The sequence below is a fragment of the Rhamphochromis longiceps genome, linkage group LG20 (genome assembly GCF_057381845.1).
Source record: "Rhamphochromis longiceps isolate RC_006_pf linkage group LG20, R_longiceps_female_GT1.1, whole genome shotgun sequence".
NCBI classification, from domain to species: domain Eukaryota; kingdom Metazoa; phylum Chordata; class Actinopteri; order Cichliformes; family Cichlidae; genus Rhamphochromis; species Rhamphochromis longiceps.
Window position 1 is genome coordinate 7,855,514 of NC_140576.1, and position 20,106 is coordinate 7,875,619.

The following is a 20,106-nucleotide window of genomic DNA, read 5'->3' on the forward strand; positions in this document are numbered from 1 at the left end:
GCTCTTTAAAAAAGTTTCCGAGGCACTGATTTTTTCCGCATATTAATCCGAACTGTAATTGTGGTCAGTCGCATTTAGCTAGAGCTAGAGAGTGCTTAAATACAAAATGTTTCTAGGAAAAAAACTCTGGTGACTCTTTTGAGCTTCAAAGTCGATCAAATAATAATAATAACTTATAATAATCGTGGCATGATTAGATATTTACGATAGGATATAATTTCCAAATAGTAAAACCTATTTGAGGAAAACCAGTTAAAGAAAAACGATATTTATGGCTGTGTGTTTTAATTCGAAACCTCTGTGACACTTTACGTCTACTTTAGTTTATGTTCTTTATTTGAAATCGCACTCATCTGTAGTCACGTTAAATCCTAACTTTGCTCGAAATGGCAGACTGATAGTGAAAAGTTAAAACGCCCCTGTGTCCTGGCGTGACCTTTTTGTGCTTATTGTAATTATTTGGACATAATACTTTAAACCCATTGCGTGCATAGTGGGATTGTGCAGGATTGCTGTCCGGACCGAGCTGCATCTGCCTCCCTCACCTGCAGTTTATGGAACAGTGGAGCAGGATTATAATCTGAGGATTACGCGCCACCGTGAAACTTTATCCCGCAGGCTCAGGTAATCCAATCACGGGTAACCTTCCAGCACCGCTCTAACAACCCATTTCCTCTCGAATCTTCGCGGAGAGAGGACAGAAAAAAGCGCAATGAGGCCCCCGAGAAGAGCCAGGTGATCTAATGCCGTTAATCATAAGGGCAAGACCCCTGCGGGGTAAGTCCGAGCGTTTAACTCTTCATATGGATAGGATAGGATAAGATAGGGACATGGTATTCATCCTCAAATACAGAAATTTCCCTCTTAAGGGAAAGTATAGTTGTCACCATTTGTTTCTAGCAGATTTATCACTGTTCCGACTGGTTTCTTTTGTGCAGTCACGTGTCTCATGACCTTCTTACAGCACTTAACCGAATCGTAAAGGATAAACAGATTCGGAGGTTTTGAAACCCGTGGATAGTTTTAAAGCAGGTACACGGCTGTACTTTAAACGACCTTTAATTGCAGCCTTGCAGCAGTTTTTAATTTAGGATCATACAATTTAATATAGTGAGATAGATATACATTTCTCCCTGTCTTCGTTGCTCTCTGATGTCATCGCACGACTTAATTCTCCAGTCAGATGATTTGTTTTTAGAGGGTTTTTTTTAAAGCAGCATCTGGCGTCTAGAGTTAAAAACATTTAAATGTTTACGTTGAGATGATCTCATTCGCTCTTTGCAAGTTTCCCAATAGGAAGCAACAGGTGCATTTCCAGTTGGTGGGCGCGCGTGATTTCAGCACAGTGGAGCCCACGCGATTGCTCCAACTTGTGTCAGTCCGTCCCCAGCCACAGAGAGGATAATTGACAGCACTGGATTGACTACCCCTGCCAGCGCGTCCTCTCGGATACGCCGTGAATCTGCAGGCAGGCACCCGGATGTGGCGAAAATGTTTGGCGCTCCTCTCAGGGTCTGCGCTCGGAAAACATTTTATGATTCAGGTTAAAGGCTCTGTTCAGGTTTCGCGCCTTCGACACCTTCGGACGGTTTTTCCAACGATGAGTTGGATTTAAAACGGATCTTTTCGATGTGGATTCGAGGATGCAAGAAGCAGATGAACAGTCTGAAGGTAAAAAAAACAAAACCTAAAACGTGCGTGTGGAAGCGCAGGAGGAGAGTTGGAGCGCAGCAGAGAGAGGGGGAGAGGGGGCGAGAGCGCTCGTTTGGTTTATTCTCTGGATGTCTGATTAATCCGTGTGATTATATGCTCTGAGTCGTGGCTGCTGCTGACATGTTTTTTACCCTCCTCAACTTATTCCAGTGCAGGGATTGTGTATTAACACTGTAAGCGCTTGTAGGCTACATTATTGTGATAACATCAGTAATCAGATCCACTGGGAAGCGAGTTGAGGCTAGTTCTCCGAAAAATGGTTGACTATAACAGTCATTCTGAAACCATGTGACAGGATGCTTTGAATATATTCGCTCTGCAGAACAAGCTGCGAGACCCTAAATGAACTTTTTAAAAGTAAATTCCTTCTCTTCTAAGTTTTTCTTTTAGAGTTTAAAAGCTGTCCAAACAAAAGCAGCAAAACTCGACCACAGCAACAGTCAACAGCTGTTTTGCAGCATCTTGTGACAGATGTGCGACATCCAGCAGAAGCGCTGGGTTAATTCCTTTTACATGTCGGACAGGCTGTGACTATTATTAACTAGCAGCGTGCACTTGTTCTGCTGCACCTGTGGCGGTGGTGTATCGCTGTATGAGGATGGGTGGTGCTGAAATGTTTTGAATGCACCTCTCACCTGCGATCGCGCTGACATCAAGCGCAATTAAAGTGAAGTGACGTTTTGGATAGACTTCCCCGCATAATAAACTATCATGTTTTAACTATGAGCGCCGAGTCATCGTGACTATGATTTTGCACAGACGAACACAGAATATTGATGAAAAGTAATAAAATTAAGGCGCTTGCCTGAAATCTGATAAAGGAACCAACTTTGTCTAATCATTACCTTTTAAAAGAAAAGCTTTATTCTTCTCAGATTTTGTGCCTCTCTCTCATATTGCACATGACCCACACAAATCGATTCCTCATTTCTTTTTTCTTTCTTTCTTTTTCTTTATGTGCTTAGTTGTGTGTTGGAGCTGTTTTTGCTGGATGACACGGCCAGTCTATAGCTGACAACACTCCCCGATGTGACTGTGCTATAGAGTTGCAGTGTGCGACTGTGTCAAGGGCACTGACTTTTTAGCTCATGGTCTGCATTGATTTTAATGACTCTCTCTGTCTCTCCCATTCATGCAGGCTGTTCTGCTTTCTCTTTCTATAGCTGTCTTTTCTGGGCTCCTTTCAAGCCCGTCATCACCATAATTATAATCACCATAATCACCTCTTCTTCTTATTTTTCTGCCCATTTTATCTCTGGATGGGTTCTTAAAGGACAGTTAATTGCATATTAAGCAAGTAAATGTACAAGGCAAGTTTAAATGTGAAGTAGTGATAATGTTGTCGACATTATATATGTATGTCCACTGCCATTAGGCTCCCAATAGAGTTTTGCAAAAAGCTGAATTGAAATTCTAGCGGTTATCTTCAGTCTCCTCATTCATTGGGAAAGCATAGTGGTGTCCTTGTTTGAAAAGCACTTTAAAGACTGATTTTTAAGACCAAGACCAAGACTATGGGTATTATTTATGAGTCCTATAATGACAATTTTATTTAAAAGTAATCTCATTTTATTGTCACAGCAGGTTGTGGATTACACCTTTATGTGACCAGCTGATCTTTTTTGTAGACTTCCATCCCTTTGCCAACAGTGAAAATGCAAAGTGCTTTTTGATGGGCAAAAAATACAACATCCATGCTAATAACATGGCTGAAGGGTATTTTTCCCATCGCTTGTTCACTCTTATACTTTGAATTTATCAGCCATTATAAATGTCTCTGCCAATATATGGACTAATAGCTGAAATAGCCAATATATCAGAAACATATTGGCACAAATTGTATTTATAATTTTCTAAAAAAATTTAATGTTCCCCACATCCATCCCTAAGATTACGGGTACAAGACAGAAAAAACCCCAATTTGATATAATAACATAAACAGTATACATAATAGGGATGGGGGGACTCGTTCTCCTTAACTCACCATCAGTTCATGAGTGTGCCATTATTATGTACATTAACAAGACAAAAACAGCAGCATTATGATAGCCATTCAGTGAAAGGCAGCCAGGTGGTTCTGAATCTTTCCAGAGAGTTGGCTCTACTGTACCTCAGTTTTTATAACACAGCATAGAAAGCATTTCTCTAACCCAGATTTTAAAGAATGGAGTCTTGTCTTTTTGACAATCAAGAAAATACATCTGTGAGATGTTAAAGGAGCAAACACAATTGTCTTTGCTGGTGCTGCGGAAATCGTGACCTCCAAAGGCAGGAGAGCCACAAGATGGAGATGCCACTGTGTTTTGTCTACACAAGAATGTCAGGGCCTCAAAAAATATTCTTCCGAAAACTGTTCAATGATTGGCTGTGGCAAAACATGCGAGCTGGAGTGGCTGGTTCTTGATGGAAGTGTAAACACGTTGAGCTAATATTAGGATATATTTCTGCAAGCTTATCATTTGAATAGTGTAGATTAAGAACACATTTTAGGCAATTTTTCTAGAGCCTTTGTTTTGCTCCATGAGCATAGATGAATACTCTGAATGTTAGTGTAGATTTTGGATATGTTACTTTTTGCATAGGGATTCAAAGTGAGTATATCATCTGTATTATTACTAGCTGGCAGATATGAGCCTGAAATTGTAAAAATGTGGAAAGGATTTTGGAATGTTGCAGCTTTTCTGCAATGCCTCCAATGACACACATGTTCAGGTGTTTTTGTTTATAACTTCAATCTCAAAATATTATCCCTGTTTCCCACTCTCTCTCTCCAGGGGCACAGTATGCCAGCAACAGAAGGACCACTACCCCAACTGACACCTCAGCTCCCTGGTCAGAAAGAAACACCCATCTGCACCAGCTCCATCCATCACAGTCCCTTCATCCTCCAGCTAGCACCGGCAAGCCCGTCGGCTCCGCTCATGGCCTCCTCGGGCCCAACAACTCCATTCAGGGTCCCGGTGGAGCTGCACCCGGAGTCAGCCCGGTCCTCGCTTGGCATGCCGCCATTAGCGCAGCCCGGCAAGCGCAGGGCGATCCTGAAAAGCCCAATATAAGTTCACGTCCCCCAGTTTGTACCACTTCTACGCCAGCTCCTGTGGGCTCACTGGCACAGAAGAAGAGGCAGCAGTATGCCAAAAGCAAAAAGCAGGGAGGATCCACCAGCGGCAGACCGCCCAGAGCCCTTTTCTGCCTCACCCTCAACAATCCGATCCGCAGAGCCTGCATCAGTCTGGTGGAGTGGAAGTATCTTTTAGCTCAGGGACCAGCAGGCGTCTGGGTGTCTCAGTGCATTTGGTGTCTTTGTGTGGATGGATTGTGTCACAGAGCAGCGAGTGAATGAAAGTATAAATGAATCTGTCAGTGAGATAAATAACTCAGTTTCATGATCTGAAATTGGATGCTGATTCCAAATTCTGAACTTGTAATTAGAAGGGAGGGTCCATGGAGACGAGTCATTAGCTAAACTGCTAGTTGGGGGATGGATTAGAAAAACAACGGTTATATGCAAGTTTCGGTGAAATAAGGACATTTTATCATTAGCTACATTTCTATAACTTTTTAAAAATGTGCATATACCCCCCCCAAAAAAAAAATCAAAAAACTGTTAACAGGATAATGACAGTTATCTTAATCTATTAGTACGATATAAAATACTTTTAGTGGTCTTACTTACCGTGTTCCTTAACCACCTCCTTTCAGGCCCTTTGATATCTTTATACTGCTGTCTATTTTTGCCAACTGTGTGGCCTTAGCCATCTACATCCCCTTTCCTGGAGACGACTCCAACTCTACCAACCAAGAACTGGTGAGTAGTAACAAGGATGTTATTCATGTAATCGTGTGTTAACCCTTTCAGTTTATGTATGCCTGTTTGTGGTCAGCTGGGTGTACTGTGGGACGGTGCAGGACTTCAAAGGCTTGGTTAGGTGTCATGTTACACATTTGGATGATTTTGTTGTTGTTTGTAGTAGAGCAGGGCGATATGATCAAAAATATTTATCACGATATACATTTGAAAATTTGTGATAACAATATAACCGAGGATATAACTGACACTAGACAAAATACTTTACAACTCCACAACTTTATTAGTGCAAAAAACAAGCAAACCCATCAATGTATTTTCTAAACAAGCAGCTTTTATGTGCATTAAAGTTATATAAAAATTTAACAGTGCAAATGCAAATTCCTTGCTGACAGTTTAACCAAAAGGCATTTCCAGTGGAAATTGGCCGACATGTCCTCAGCATAACCATGTATAATATCCACAAAACTTAAAAAGAGGTTATACACACACAATACGGTAATATTATGTTGAAGCGCAGTACGTATCACTCCGCGAGGTTCCTGCCTACGATAGCCGTAATGCTCCGAAAATCAATCAAGCGGTGCGGCCTTGTAGCTTAGCAAAGTCATACTGAAACATTTGACAGATTTTCAAGTGATGTGTACCACATAAAATCATTTCAAGGTCAGTAAACACAACCAGAATTCATACATAAAGCACACGGGATTATAAGGGGCACTGTCGATTTTCAGGAAAATCAAAGGATTGATTTTAAGTGTGCCGTATTTTCCAAAAAAACACAGTAATAACGACAGCCCGCTTGCATGCTCTACCAAAAATAGTGCTTTGTTGTATATCTGACGGACGAAAGCTAAACCAGTTCCACACCACTGAAGTTGCAGCATTTTTACAAACCAATTCTGGTTCATCCGTTTCATTCAACGATCCGCTTTCGCCCTTCTCATTTTCCGTCGCCGCCATGCTTTTTCCGCCGTGTGCATATGAAAACAAAGGCACTGCGCATGCGCGTTTTACCCATATTCTACCGCGATATTTCATTTTCTTATCGTTGCCCAACATTATACCGGTATTACCGTGAACAGTAGGATATGGCCCAGCCCTAGTTCGTAGTCTTACTTAAAGTCTAATGTGAAGCCATTTTAATAATGAATGTGAGGGGGCATACATGCACTTTGCAGCTTTTTATAACCTTTATTGTGGAAGATTGATGCTTTGAATTTAAATTGAAGCCATGCACATAGAAAAGTCTGAAATTAGGTATTTAGGTAGATTTTTAGTTTATTTGGAGAACATGCAGTGCAAACATTCAGAGCGGGCTCCTGTACAGCTCTGATGCAGGAGCTGCCTGAGTTGGGTTGAAATGAATTGTTTTTCTCTGCTTAAAACAAAAGGAACACATCATTTGGGGCCTCACATGCTAAAAAACAGCTTGACTAGTATTTGAGGGGTACAGTTCACTTCAGAATCAAATAAACATATGTTGTATGTGGCCATTGATGTTATTTAGATTGTTTTGTGTATACTGCTCAGTTTGGGAGATGTTGACTGTAGAGATGCTTGCAGCCTCTTGAATATAACAGAACTAAGTGGCACTTGCTTTGTGGTGCTCAAAGTGCCAAAAATGAATTTGATTAGTTATTTTTCGAGAGTTCAATTTTTTTAATGCTAAACAGCAATAACAGGTGATACTCTTGTGGTTTCATTTTTCGTGTCTTTTTATACTTTGCTTTGCCATGTGTGCGTTTGCAGATGCTGAATGCACACCATGCATCATGCTGTTAGCTGATTCCACTTCCACTATTGTCATCGGCCACATAAAAACACACAATGGCTATACACTTTTGCATGAGATTGATGTGCTGGACGTGCGAGTTTCGTCAGAGGGCTTTCCCGGCAATATTTGAATAGATGTGTTGGGTTTCATTGTTTTGTTGGCACACAAACAAACACTGGTGCGTGCATTTATGAAAGCATAAATGAACTGCACACACATGCACACACCCACCCACTGGGTCATCCCTCTGCGTGTCACACAGCAGCTCCCAAGAGGAGCACTGAGGTGAAAAGACAGAGACGGAGTTTGACATAGAAACCAGTTTGTTTTGTTGACTCCATAATTACAGTGTTGTCTGGCAGCATCAAAGCACAAACAGAATAATAGTTATTACTTTACAATGCAAGAAAACAATTTTAGATCAGATCTTAGAAATATCATCGTTTTTACGTGTATAGCACCAGTTTAATGTTTTTTTTATTAAGATCATTTTTGAGAAAATAGAAAATTGATTTTTTGCACATGTGATTAAATCTATCTGATGAGTTGATTTGTAGGTTTTGTGTACATTCACACAAACTGTATGCGAAGTGAATAAACTGTGTTTGTGTTTTACTGTTGTCTGGTTTACCGTTGAATGTCCAGCAGATTGTAATTCTCATCATAGACATGAGTCTAAAAAGTTTCACCGTCAACAACGACATTAACAATGACTCTGTTGGATTTGTGTCTCATGTGAGCGTGTCAGCGAGCCAGCATTAACAACAGCACGGCGCTGAAACGAAACCATCCAACTCGCATTTTATCCATTTTGTTATTTACACCTGTGCTTTTCCTGCCGTCACATGTCAGAGTGCCTTCGGTAATAAATGGCTTTTTGTTCAGAACAGACTGATGAAATGTGAATCTTGACCCTCTCGTTATGGTGTTCATAGTGTTAGCGCAGGCAAACACTTGAAATGGATAAATAGTCTGGCTTCTTGTTACAGAGAACAATGATGATATTTGACCGCTTTCAGCAGAAAATATTTAAGTGAAGGTAAAATGCAGGGTGGACGGATGCTGGTGTATTGCACTGCATCTCTTAAAGCATCTGAAGTGAAGTGAAATTTATTTCGGTCAACAACACAGATTATCATTTTACATAAAAGTACTCCATCATACAATAATCAAAAAAGGAATAGGCTGAAGCCTTGTGGCTTATAATTATCATATCCTTTACCCCATAGGAATAATCAAATCCTTAACCAAGAAAATAAATAGCATTGATAAATCAGTTATATAACAGTTTGAAAAGAAATCAATGATAAATCAAGAAATTAAATCAACACAAAGTTATTCATCAAACCAAATTTCCGAAACCTTGAATGATACAAATTTTTAAATTCTTCCTGAAAAATGACAAAGAGAAACACATCTTCAGTTCATCATTAAGTCGATTCCATAATTTCACTCCCAAAACTGACACACAACATACTTAACATCAGCATCTGCAAAGTTCCAGCCCACCCTTATAAGTAGAATAAATATCTGTTGGTTTGTTGAGAGCTAACTGAACACACAGCATGTCATTAAAACTGATAATATAATAATAATAGTATTCAATAACAATTTGCACATTGCTACCTGCTTTTATATTTCTGCATTATTCAGTGATAGAGAAAACCTTTTAGGAGGGTTTTCAAACTGTGTATCCTTCAAACTTTAAGTAAAATGAGCTTACTTACAGCTAACTGCTGACTAGTACTTATAAACACTTTTAAAAAATACATTAAAGCTGCATGCAATGTTTCTGTGTCTTTAAAGACTCAGTGTTTATTATTAGTGCTATAAATGTATAAATTATTCACTGCAACAATAATAAATAAAAACTTATAGAAAGTTATTGATTGTAATGCACTGCATTAAATTTTTAAAAATGTGTTTATGCTAGAACTATGTAAACTAAACTCATAATGAATTGTCTTAGTGACATGCACAATCTTAAATACTAGACTCTGCATCACTAATTTTGTTTTGATATCTGCCAAATTGTCAATCTAGAATCACAACTCTGAGGCTGCCATCAGTGGTTTTTATCTGTTGTCTCCTTGTACTGAAGTCACTGGTTACAAAACTCTGGCTTTTAAATATAAAAAATAATCATCATCCAGCTTAGAAGTTAAGTGGACTGATGAAAATGACAGAATGAAGTGACAGAAATCAGAAGCTTGTCCTTTCTTGTTTGTGCCCTTGTGAAAGTGCACACGTTATTCCTATTGATCCCCAATTGTCTCTTGAAGAAGGACATTTAACCTTCTGTCCTCCAACTTTACCCAAAATCTTCATGTCAGTGTGAATCTGATTGAAACAGCAGATGACCGGGCTTGTCACTGTGGCTATTCTCACTCTGTCTGACTTGTTCTGATGTGATAAACCTGAGGCATCTACATGTTCAAGGAAGTCTAAATATATTCAAGTTCAACCTCTCGTGTAAATGGCTCACAGAATTTTATACATTTATGTTTAGATGAAACAGGACTGGGCTGAGAAAAGACTGAAGGAAACTAACGGACAAAATGAGATACGTGCTGATTTAACTTGTGTGTTTGTGCAGTTTATGCCGCACTTTATTGCCAAAGGAGCAAGAATACATTTTCTCTCATAACTTTAACCTGCAGTGTCCTCAGAGGACTTTGTCATGTGCTCCAAACATTTATTTATTTCTTTTTCCGAGGCTGGCAAGGGACCTTCTTAGCATCATAGGGAATTGTGTGCATGCGTGGATGTATTTGTGTGTGAGTGACTGAGAGACAGACACAGAAAAACGTAACATTTTCCATCAACAGATGGGGATTATTCACGCTGCCCAAGTCTCCGCTCGTCCTCACTGCACAATGTACAGTATGTGTGAGGAGGAGAGAAAAAAAAGTATTATCTTTTTGCAACTGTGCTCTGTCAAAGTGAATTTCAGAGTCGCATCACATAACGATTTCTCCTCTTAAAAGGAAACACTTTAAAAAAAACCCGGAATTTTTATGTATTTCTTGTTTTGCAATAATTTAAAATGTGGTTAAAATATTTTTATCTGGTTACCTCCAATTCATTGTGTTTTGATGCTTATTGGCTATTGGTTACTGATCTTCAGAAATGATCAATACAATTAGAGCCTGATCAATATTTAAGACCGACATCAACATGATCAGGAAAAAAATATTTTAACTTTTTTGGCTTTTTTTTTTCAGACTCATGAAACAGAAACAGATTTCCATCTCATTTGTTATGTGTAGTTATTTATATACACGTTTGCGCTCATCTCGCCTCTGCTCGGATCAGCGGGTTGTTTGTGGCATTCCAAACGTGTTGCCAACAGGAAAGTTGAAGGAAAGAATTCCCTCTGACAAACTTCCCCTTAATTTATTGTTATTGTTAGAATGCTGATACCAATAAATCAACAACTAGCTAATACTGGCCGAGCAATAAATCAGTTGGGCACAAAATGATCATTCTCTTGGTTGTGTCATCTAAACCATTATTTTCCATAATTTGACAGAGAAAATAACTAAAAAATGGCAGATTTAAGAATCTGGAAGCTGTTATGTTAAAAAAAAACGATAGACTTTGTATTTTTCTTTGCACCTTCTGTTGCTTAAAACTGGACAATGAAAGCACCGAGAGTGAAACAAAGCAGTGAACTGAACGTTATTGACTTTGTAATCCTGTGTGTAAAATGCAGTTGTTTTTGGTTCAGCGGGGGATTACAGCTGCTTTAATATGTTACTGTATTATTTTCTTTATTGATCTTGTAGCTGATTGAGGTCGATTACACTTAGAGTGCTGGGATGTTCGCAGCACAGCAATACAATACATCATGTTTTATAAACTTAAGCATCGGAATGCTGATCGCTACTTACAAATGAAGCAGATTCTTTATTTAACTTGGGGCTCTATGCAATCTTGCAGATATTTTGTTGGAATTTGTAAAAGCTAAGAATTAATTGAGGTGGCGTCAAAGGTGTTAAAGCCTCAATACACTTCAAAAGCAGTCTGGGAACGTATTAGCTGTTATCTGATAGCTTGTGTTGACAGTTCCCAGTGACTATCTAAGCTCAGGGCCCCTGAAACAGTGACTGATTCACTCACTGTTTATGAGTACATACACATAAAACAGAAAAACAAAAAGAGCAAAATATTCATCAGATAATATCCTATGGTTCAGAAGTTGCATCTTTACCAGATATATTCACTCTGTTCCTCTCCGTACACGCTGATTATTGTCATGAACCAAAGCCTGTAAAAAAATTCCCAGTCAATCAGTAAATCTGCTGCTTATCTTCAGATTCTGCATATTTGTGCGTAGCTTTCTGTTCATTTTAGCAGTTCGTTTCAAGCTCGGTCGCATGTGCCTAAAGTCTTTGTAGTTTTATATAAGAACTGCTATAAATGGGGAAAGCAAATGTGAAAACTGGCATCTTAAAGTGGTCTTGTTCAATTATATGATCCGAAAACCACTTTGTTTCAAGCGCAATGTTCTTAGCAGAGTTAGAGGAGTTTTCATAAAGTGTGAAGGACAGGTCAATAAGGATAGTGTCTAAATGCACGGAAAAGACCACTGAAAAGATGTCATGAGGCTCTATAAGTGACAACACTCGAGCAGGTGCTTTGCACTTTTAGAGACTGTGTAGGTGTTTGATCAGCTCATTCACAGCAAAGGATGGGGAAGTGGAAAAGAAATAGATTGTTAAAAACAAAACTCTGGTAAATTTACCACAAAGAAAAGCAAAATGCTTTTAAATTGGCCCTCCATTGTCGTCTATATGCTCATCAAAGATAACACGTATACTTGAGTAAATATCTACACTTAGGATCCAGTTGCAGATTCTAGTGTTAATGCTAATGCTTATCTCATTGACCTACAGCTTATTTTACCAATAAAGTTTTGACATGTTGACATATAAATATTTTTAAATAGAATATTCTTAAATCACAGTGGTTTAAAGGTTTCAAAGCTTAATTCAATGCATGCTTGCCTGTTACAAAATACTCCTAAAAATGTGAAATGCATTTTAAATTGCTCCTCTGGTGAATTTTCATCCCGTTCATATGAGAAACAGTTAAGTTTAGGGCTGATCTCATCGGTGCTCGGTTCAGAAATGTGACTGTTTGCTGTGTATTTGTGGGTCTGTATATTTGAGATTGCGGATGAGTATCTGGGACTGAGCGAAAGTGTGCGTGTGTGTGAGCAGGTTGAGGGATTAAGCTGGCCAGTGGATTATCCGTCACTAAATGAGCGGAGGTTGCAGCGAGGGGAGGTGGATGGGGTGAACGCATGGATGATGGATTGGAGGATTGGATGAGTGGAGAGATGTAGGGTGGGAGCTTATACGTGGGAGGGTCATCTAATAGAGAGGAAATTTGAAAAAAACAAAACAAAACCCAAACTCTGTCATGTGACTGAATCAAATTCTCTCCCCTCTGCTGTCAGATAATGTCTTTCTGTGTCAGACATGCTCTTCAGATCTCTATTTAAGCATCACTCGTCACATCTGAAATCACATAATATGCACTCACTATGTCTACTGTCGCCCAACATACCTTTGTGTAAATTTCACTAGTATGTGGCAGATGGATACGTGTTACCATGGTAACCTGACCTCGCTTGAGATGAACAAAGTGATGAAAAAAAATATTACACCTGATGAAGTGAAACTTCATGTTCATTACAAAAAAATTGGATAATTGTCTATATAGTTAAGGACCTAACTGTAGATAGCAGTAGCCATCTCCACATGTGGATGCTTGAAATTGAGCATGAAGGTATACACTTAGCCTCAGACTTCTCAGTCTTCTCTGCTCATCTCTTCATCTCTTATTAGATGTGTCATCCTGTCTCCTTAACTACCTCAGCTTTTCCGCTTTGAAGCCTAGTTTTATGCTCAGATCTCTGTCTGTTCTTATTATTTTCTTTATTTAACACGCCTCACCTTTTCTGCATTCTGCTATTCTCTTCACTTCCCCTCACTGTGCAGAGTGGAGAATGCATATGTTGTTAAGCTGGGTAGTGATTCAGGAGACATGTGACAGCCCCTTTGACCACTAGCTGACAAACCTTCACTGCTGATCAGCTCAGGAGCTCATTAAGAATCCAATATGAATCAGCTGAATGAAAATAGTGAGTAAGTGTGTCTGTCTGTGAGATCTTTAACCCAAGAAAATGTTCATGACTTAGGTGACATCTCGCATGTTAACAGAAAATACTGCTTGTCTTTTTAAACTACTAATGTGCAACTTTTGGCCAAAAACTTGCATTTTATCTTAACATAAGTTCAGGCTGTCTTCTTGTTCCACGCCTGCAGTTATCATATACAGCACATTCATTATCAGCCTGTTCCAGCTCTTTTATTAAAGCTTTGTGATATTAACCGTGGCCAGATATTTAAATCAAAGCTCATGGTTTGATTTTTTTTTAAATTTTTTTATTTATGGCTATACCATTCACTATTGGACTGGCCTGCAGGACCACTGACTGTTAGGGTGTTTCATCCACCTTCTTTGACTCATGTTTTACATACTGAAAGAAGCATTCAGCACATCGGACAGCGACAGCCACTCAGTCCAGTTTCTTTTATGTTGGGCACAACCAATGTTCCCTCTAATTTTTCATGTGTCTGAGCGAACACGTAAACTCCCTGAGCGACGCCTTGGACCACTGTGAGCAACAGCAGACGTGTGCACTGTGGTCACGCCAACGTCGAATCCATCCAAGTTACGTGTTTTATTAAAATAATCAAAATAATCACAGCATTTATGTTAGACTACTTTTAACTGCTTTAGCCCACTTACAATGAAAATTAAAGAAAATCTTGTTCATGACCCGTTTAGGATGTTAACACTATTGGAAGTAAAATAACTTGAACTCCAATTTTGAAAACACAACTTTCTTTCTTTTTTTTCTTTTTAAAAAAATAAAAATAAAGCTCTGACTTGTATTATGAGTCTGTGGTCTGGGAGAGAGTCCTGTAACTCTCTGTGTGCAAAATACAGTATATAATAACCAATGTTGGGCAATTAATTATATAGTTACTTCTTCAAAAAAGTAACTGAGTTTTGCAAACAAAGTTTTTTGCAGCTGTTTACCTAAAAATGCTGCAAAGGCGTTTTTTTAAAATAAACATTTCAAAATATTTACAGAACAATCAGCTGTTCTGCATCAAATCTGATGCCATACAAATTATTTGTGTCACTCCAAAAATAATTTCTGTCCACTATGAGACAAAGGAGAACAACAGCCTGATACCTGCAGGCCTGACAACAGGAGATGTATCACTCCTGTAACACCTGTAACATTCAGCAGTCACCTCATTGCTGTGACACACACAAGGAAACTTGTCAATTGTTCCGTCTGTCCTGCTCACATCTCCAATGGTTGTACAAGTTGTCAATAACGTGGCTTCACTCCACATCAGCCACGCCGCTTTGCTAGTTAAAACGCCGGTGTCGGTACATAAGGACGCTGTCATAGCCTGTCAACGACGTTGATTAGCTGCGCATATACGAATGTGAATCGCATCATTGGCTGGACTATGGGATAAGGTGGCACCGTTCTAATCCCATACGGGAGCAGCCAGTAGCTGTTTTGCAGTGTTAGTACTGACTAACACTGCAAAACAGAATTGTTAACGTATTTACTTTAATTTTTTTTTGTGTGCGCAACGCAGACTTTTTTCTGCGCAGAGACCGTGCCAGTAGTGCGCAATTGCGCACACGCGCAGCCTAGAGGGAACATTAGGCACAACATATAAATCAAATTAAATCGCATCCAATCGTCATGGTGGACTAAATAAGATGAAGTATATCTGAAAGTGTCGGATCAAGAAGAGCAAATCTGATCAGTGTAGAGTCTGTGTCTGTGTTTGAACAGTTCATGTTATCACTTAAATATAATTAAAAAATGAATTATACACAGCAAAATCAGCACTGCTCAGTGTTAGCCATTGTTAATCTTCAAAACTGACTAGGTTACTTTTAAACATATAACACTGTCAAAAGTGTTAATTTAACACTCAACAGTGTTGTATTTAACACTCAGAGGTGTGGACCCATATAGACACTCTCTAGTGTTAATTTAACACTGGAGATTTTGCTGTGTATGATATCATATATTAGCTTACACCAAACCCTCCACCCCTGGGGCTGTGAAGCTTGGGCTAGGACCTGTTAATGTAGTAAAGTGTGGAATAGACATTTCTGGTTTGGTTCACCTGTGTGTTGTAAAGCACATAAGCTAAAAAAACTTTTTAAAAAAGCGCACAAACTACTACCTTTAATTATGCTCTAATACCTATTAAAATAAGGCTCTATTCAAATAAAGTCCACTTTCATTATTTTGGGTCAAATGGTTTCTCCAGTGTTCTAGATTATCACAATGAATAATATATTTTTGCTTATATAGGAAGAGGATGACTCATTGCTTAGCTCCATTCGTGTCCTTGCTTTGTAAACCTGGCATGAAGGGAAGAGAGCAGGCGTGATACTGAGAGAGAAATTGTATTATCAGTGCTGCAGTCAGTGGGAGACATATAGGCATTTAATATTGATGTGACAATTTGTACATAATGAACAATCATGGAAGAAAAAAAAAAGCAGACAATTTTTTGATAACAAAACAAAAATTTGTTTAACATTTGTTAATTTCTCTGATGTGTTTTCTGAGTAGTTTTCAGTGTATCAGCCCACTTAACCTGATTGGCTGTGTGTGCAGTCTGTCCTCATTATTGGAGTCAATTTTTACTGCATGTGGGTGAGCCTTCACATGAACAGCATGAGTCAGAGATCAAAGGGTAAATAATCTTTTGGCTAATGCTGGATATTAAAATTAAAACCATGGTAATGAGCCACATAATTTTCTGATTAAAACCATAGGCAGACATTGCAGGAGGGTTGTTTCACTGTTAGTCATAACATGAAGTCAAAGCACATACCATGGAAAATCCATGCTTCGCCTAAACTTCATTCATCTTGATTGTAATATAAAAATTGTTCTCACAAAACCTGCCTGAAAAAAAAAAACCCATCCCTAAGGTTATTTTCAAGTGGGGATGGGGTGGGGGTGCATTTGTAGCCTAGCCCAGCTGACATCGCACAGTAGGTGAGGTACACCCAGGGTAGGTCACCAGTCGATCAGATTCCTAAAGCAGAGACAGGCAACTTTTGAAGCTCACATGGACGCCTACAGACTGTTTAGAATCATTATAATTAACCTAACGAGCCTGTCTTTGGAGACATGCTTGGAGAGGAAGCCAGAGCACCTGGCGATAACTCACAAAGGGTTGCGGTTGAGGGAAGTTCATGAACCACTGGACCACTGTGCTACCCTGTATGTGTGTGCATATTTATGTGTATTTACATTCATCCACTCATTGTAAAAAAAAAAAAAAAAAAAAACTTTTAAAAATTTAGGATTCTCTTACAGTAATAAATTGTTTTTTGTGCGCGACCACAAATGAATACAACAAATGTTAATTCTTTTAAGGAAAAACGGTAAGAGCAAGGAATTTAACGTTTTTATTGTATAACAAAGTTCTGATTATTTAGCAAGTGAAAAAAAACCTATGGGAATTTAAATGTTTAAGGTTAAATTGTTAATTTAGATGTTCTGTGATGGTTTTTTTTTTATCTACAGCAGACTCCAAAAGTGTTTAAAGGGGACTTGTTATGCTCATTTTAACCGTATGTGAAGGTGGTACATCCCCTCAGTTCACTGATGCTGTTTTAGCTCGTTTCACTTTAAGGACACTGTCTGTTCAAGCCAGCTTTCTTCTAATTGGCTGCCGATCACATATTTAATTTGAAACTAACTGTATTAAACTGTAAAGGTAAGATTTCATAATGCAATTTAACGGTGACATTTTAAAGAAAGTGTATGTTTGTGACAGCACATGAACATTTTCCCTGGAAGTTGAGAAACTGACCCTGCTATTCTTATATTGTGTTATTGTGCATCCATCTATACTGTACAGGAGCCCTGTTTGTTTGTATATGTACAACTGGACAGTCAGCATACAATTGTGTATATGCATTTGTTGCGATCTTATGGGTTTTTTTAAAAATGTGTTTTTCCACATCTGACTTAAGTCTTAAAAATGGTTACATAAGTTTCTCTCAGGCACGGATTAAAGGTTTAGGGAAGAGGCGAAATGAGGGTCACACAAAGCAGCGCACTGCTCTTTCAAGCATGTGAGCGTCTGTGTTTTTCTGTACATGTGTAAAAAGAAGGGACAACCGTATAGAGCTGCTATACATTTTGTTCTATACATGTAGAGAAACGTGGTCATTAAGAGTCTAAGATCACACAGTTATTAAAACTATTCCTGTCAGGCTGATTTCATCCATATTTTCTATTGATTACTGAGGAGCACAATCATTCGAAACAAGAGGAAGGAGACAAAGATGCATTAGGATCAGTATTTGGGATCAGACTAGCATAACATGAGACCTAGCATAAACAGTCAGATCTCCTCTTCTACTTTCTTGTGTCCATTTGCATGCAGGTGCAGTGTCTCCTTTTTATGTGTATGCATGTATATAGTGTATGCGTGTAGGTGGGTGTAAGGAACGATGTAGGTGTTCCCATGTGAGTATGTGCTGTATGTGAGGTGAAGCCCTCTCATTAACAGCCAGGCACAGAAAGCATGGATGCTGTTTGTATGTGTTTGAGCAGAGAAAGATTGGCAGTGATAGCTACAGATAGGAAGACTGTTCTAGAAAAAGGTGAAGACAAACATATCACACCCATCACATAACCACATGGGTCTCTATTCTTCTTCTATATGAGAATCAGCACCGCACACCTCAGTTAGTATTTTGCTGTTTTACTAATCGCAGCTGATCCATTTTTCAGATTTTTAACTTTCTGGCAATGGTTAATGCGATAATAATAAGGATAGCTAGCATAAGTGAGAACAAAAATTCATTCGGCACTGAGACAGTGTGTCTCTGTAGTTCACTTCAGCCTCACAAGGCTGTTTTCTTTTATACCACTGAAAGGTCCATATCTCTTCAACATAAACCCATAAAATGAAAAGAATGGAAGAACATCTCTGCACAGAGATCAGATGATAACGTGTTCACAGTGTGCACACACTGGCTTTTGACAGAAGCGGGAAAATGAGGTCGAATTTAGTTTATGTGGCTAAAGCTGTGAAATACACAACAATAGGAATGTCCTGTGTATGCAGGAATGGACGGACAGACAGAGATCCTCATCCTGTGTTTTTATTATCTCCTTATTTGATTATGTTTCAAATAACGATCTGAAAGGGACTTTTTGAGCATTTGATGTATGCCAGTTAAACATTTTAATCAGACTGAGCTGGGCCAGCTGCAGTGAGGGAACGATGGCTGAAGGGAGAAGACCAAAGTCAATGTTGTTAAAGCTTCATTTATCCTGTTGGTTTACACTCTGTTAAAGCTTGCTCACTGCACATTTGTCAGGACTACGTATAAGTGTGTCCATGCTTGTGTGTGAGTGTCTTGTGAAATGTCAACAGCAGTTTTATGCTTCAGGGTGTATGTGTGTGTATGTGTGTGTGTGTGAGCGAGAGAGAGAGTACATTCATCCTGGGCTTGCAGATAATACAGATAGAAAGTGTTGACACACCATGAACGGGAAAGAAAGTTCATGCGCAAATCTTGTGTGAACATATTTGGTATTTGTGTGTGTGTGTGATACATGATGGAACTGCAATGTGTTCAAAGTTCATCATCTGTTCTTCTGTGTGCGTATGTGTGTGTGTGTGTGTGTGTGTGTTAATTCTGAAAGTATTATTTTATCAATTTTAACAAACAGACTCACAAAACAACTAAACACTATTTTAAAATGTAGTCTTGTTCGTAGTCTTGTTCTTCTTAGAGTCTCCAAAATGTTCAAATATGGTGATGTTGTTAATTTTTAATTGAATTATGATACTTCAAGTTCACTAAGTTGGGTCTAAATAAGGAAATAGAATTTTCCCCCCACCAATCTCTTTAATGCTACACAACCGTGGGTCAGTCAGTGAGCAGGATAACATGTAATCACTGCCATGGATTTATATAGCGCTTTTCAAGGCACCCAAAGCGCTTTACAATGCCACTATTCATTCACTCTCACATTCACACACTGGTGGAGACAAGCTACGGTTGTAGCCACAGCTGCCCTGGGGCAGACTGACAGAAGCGAGGCTGCCATATCGCGCCATCGGCCCCTCTGGCCAACACCAGTAGGGTAAAGTGTCTTGCCCAAGGACACAACGACCAGGACAGAGAGCCCGGGGATCGAACCGGCGACCTTCCGGTTACAGATATGCGTCCCAACCCCCTGATGGGTTGGGGTAAGTCAGTGAACATGCTCACAAAGATATCCATAGATAAAGAAATATTTCTCTTTGTCCCTCTTGCTGTGTGTGCTTGTGTGTGTGTGTGTGTGTGTCGTCGCTGTTAAAGTAGCCTCAGGACATCCGTGATCATACAGCTTTATTAGAGTGTGGTCCCATCATTGTGAGTCATTTCCTTCCTTCTCTGAGCTGTCACTCCTCTTCATCATTATCATGTGTTAAATATAGACTTTTCTCTATAACCACAGCAAACATGCTCATGCAGTTTAAACGCGAAAGAATATAAACTCTCATTGAGGTTAGTGAGCGAATGTGCTGCACAACATGTTTTCCCGTAAAACCAGCTTGGAGCAGGGAATGCCATATTTTTATATAATGGCACTCACTTAATGCTTGAAATGTTTACATTTAGCACATTATGAGTTTTTATCAACAGTGTACTGAACATGTTGACA

At 39.1% G+C, this 20,106-nt stretch overlaps 1 protein-coding gene across 2 annotated transcripts in view; it reads left to right on the top strand.

Moving 5' to 3' along the window:
* The first annotated feature begins 15 nt into the window (after positions 1–15).
* The window catches only part of cacna1db (calcium channel, voltage-dependent, L type, alpha 1D subunit, b), an 89,976-nt gene continuing 69,885 nt past the window's right edge, over positions 16–20,106 (top strand). For both annotated transcript variants that reach the window (XM_085393345.1, XM_085393346.1), the window contains exons 1-3: positions 16–777; positions 4,488–4,959; positions 5,416–5,521. In XM_085393345.1, coding sequence (XP_085249471.1) covers positions 744–777; positions 4,488–4,959; positions 5,416–5,521 — 612 coding nt within the window. In that variant the 5' untranslated portion in view covers positions 16–743. The remainder of the gene's footprint in view (positions 778–4,487; positions 4,960–5,415; positions 5,522–20,106) is intronic.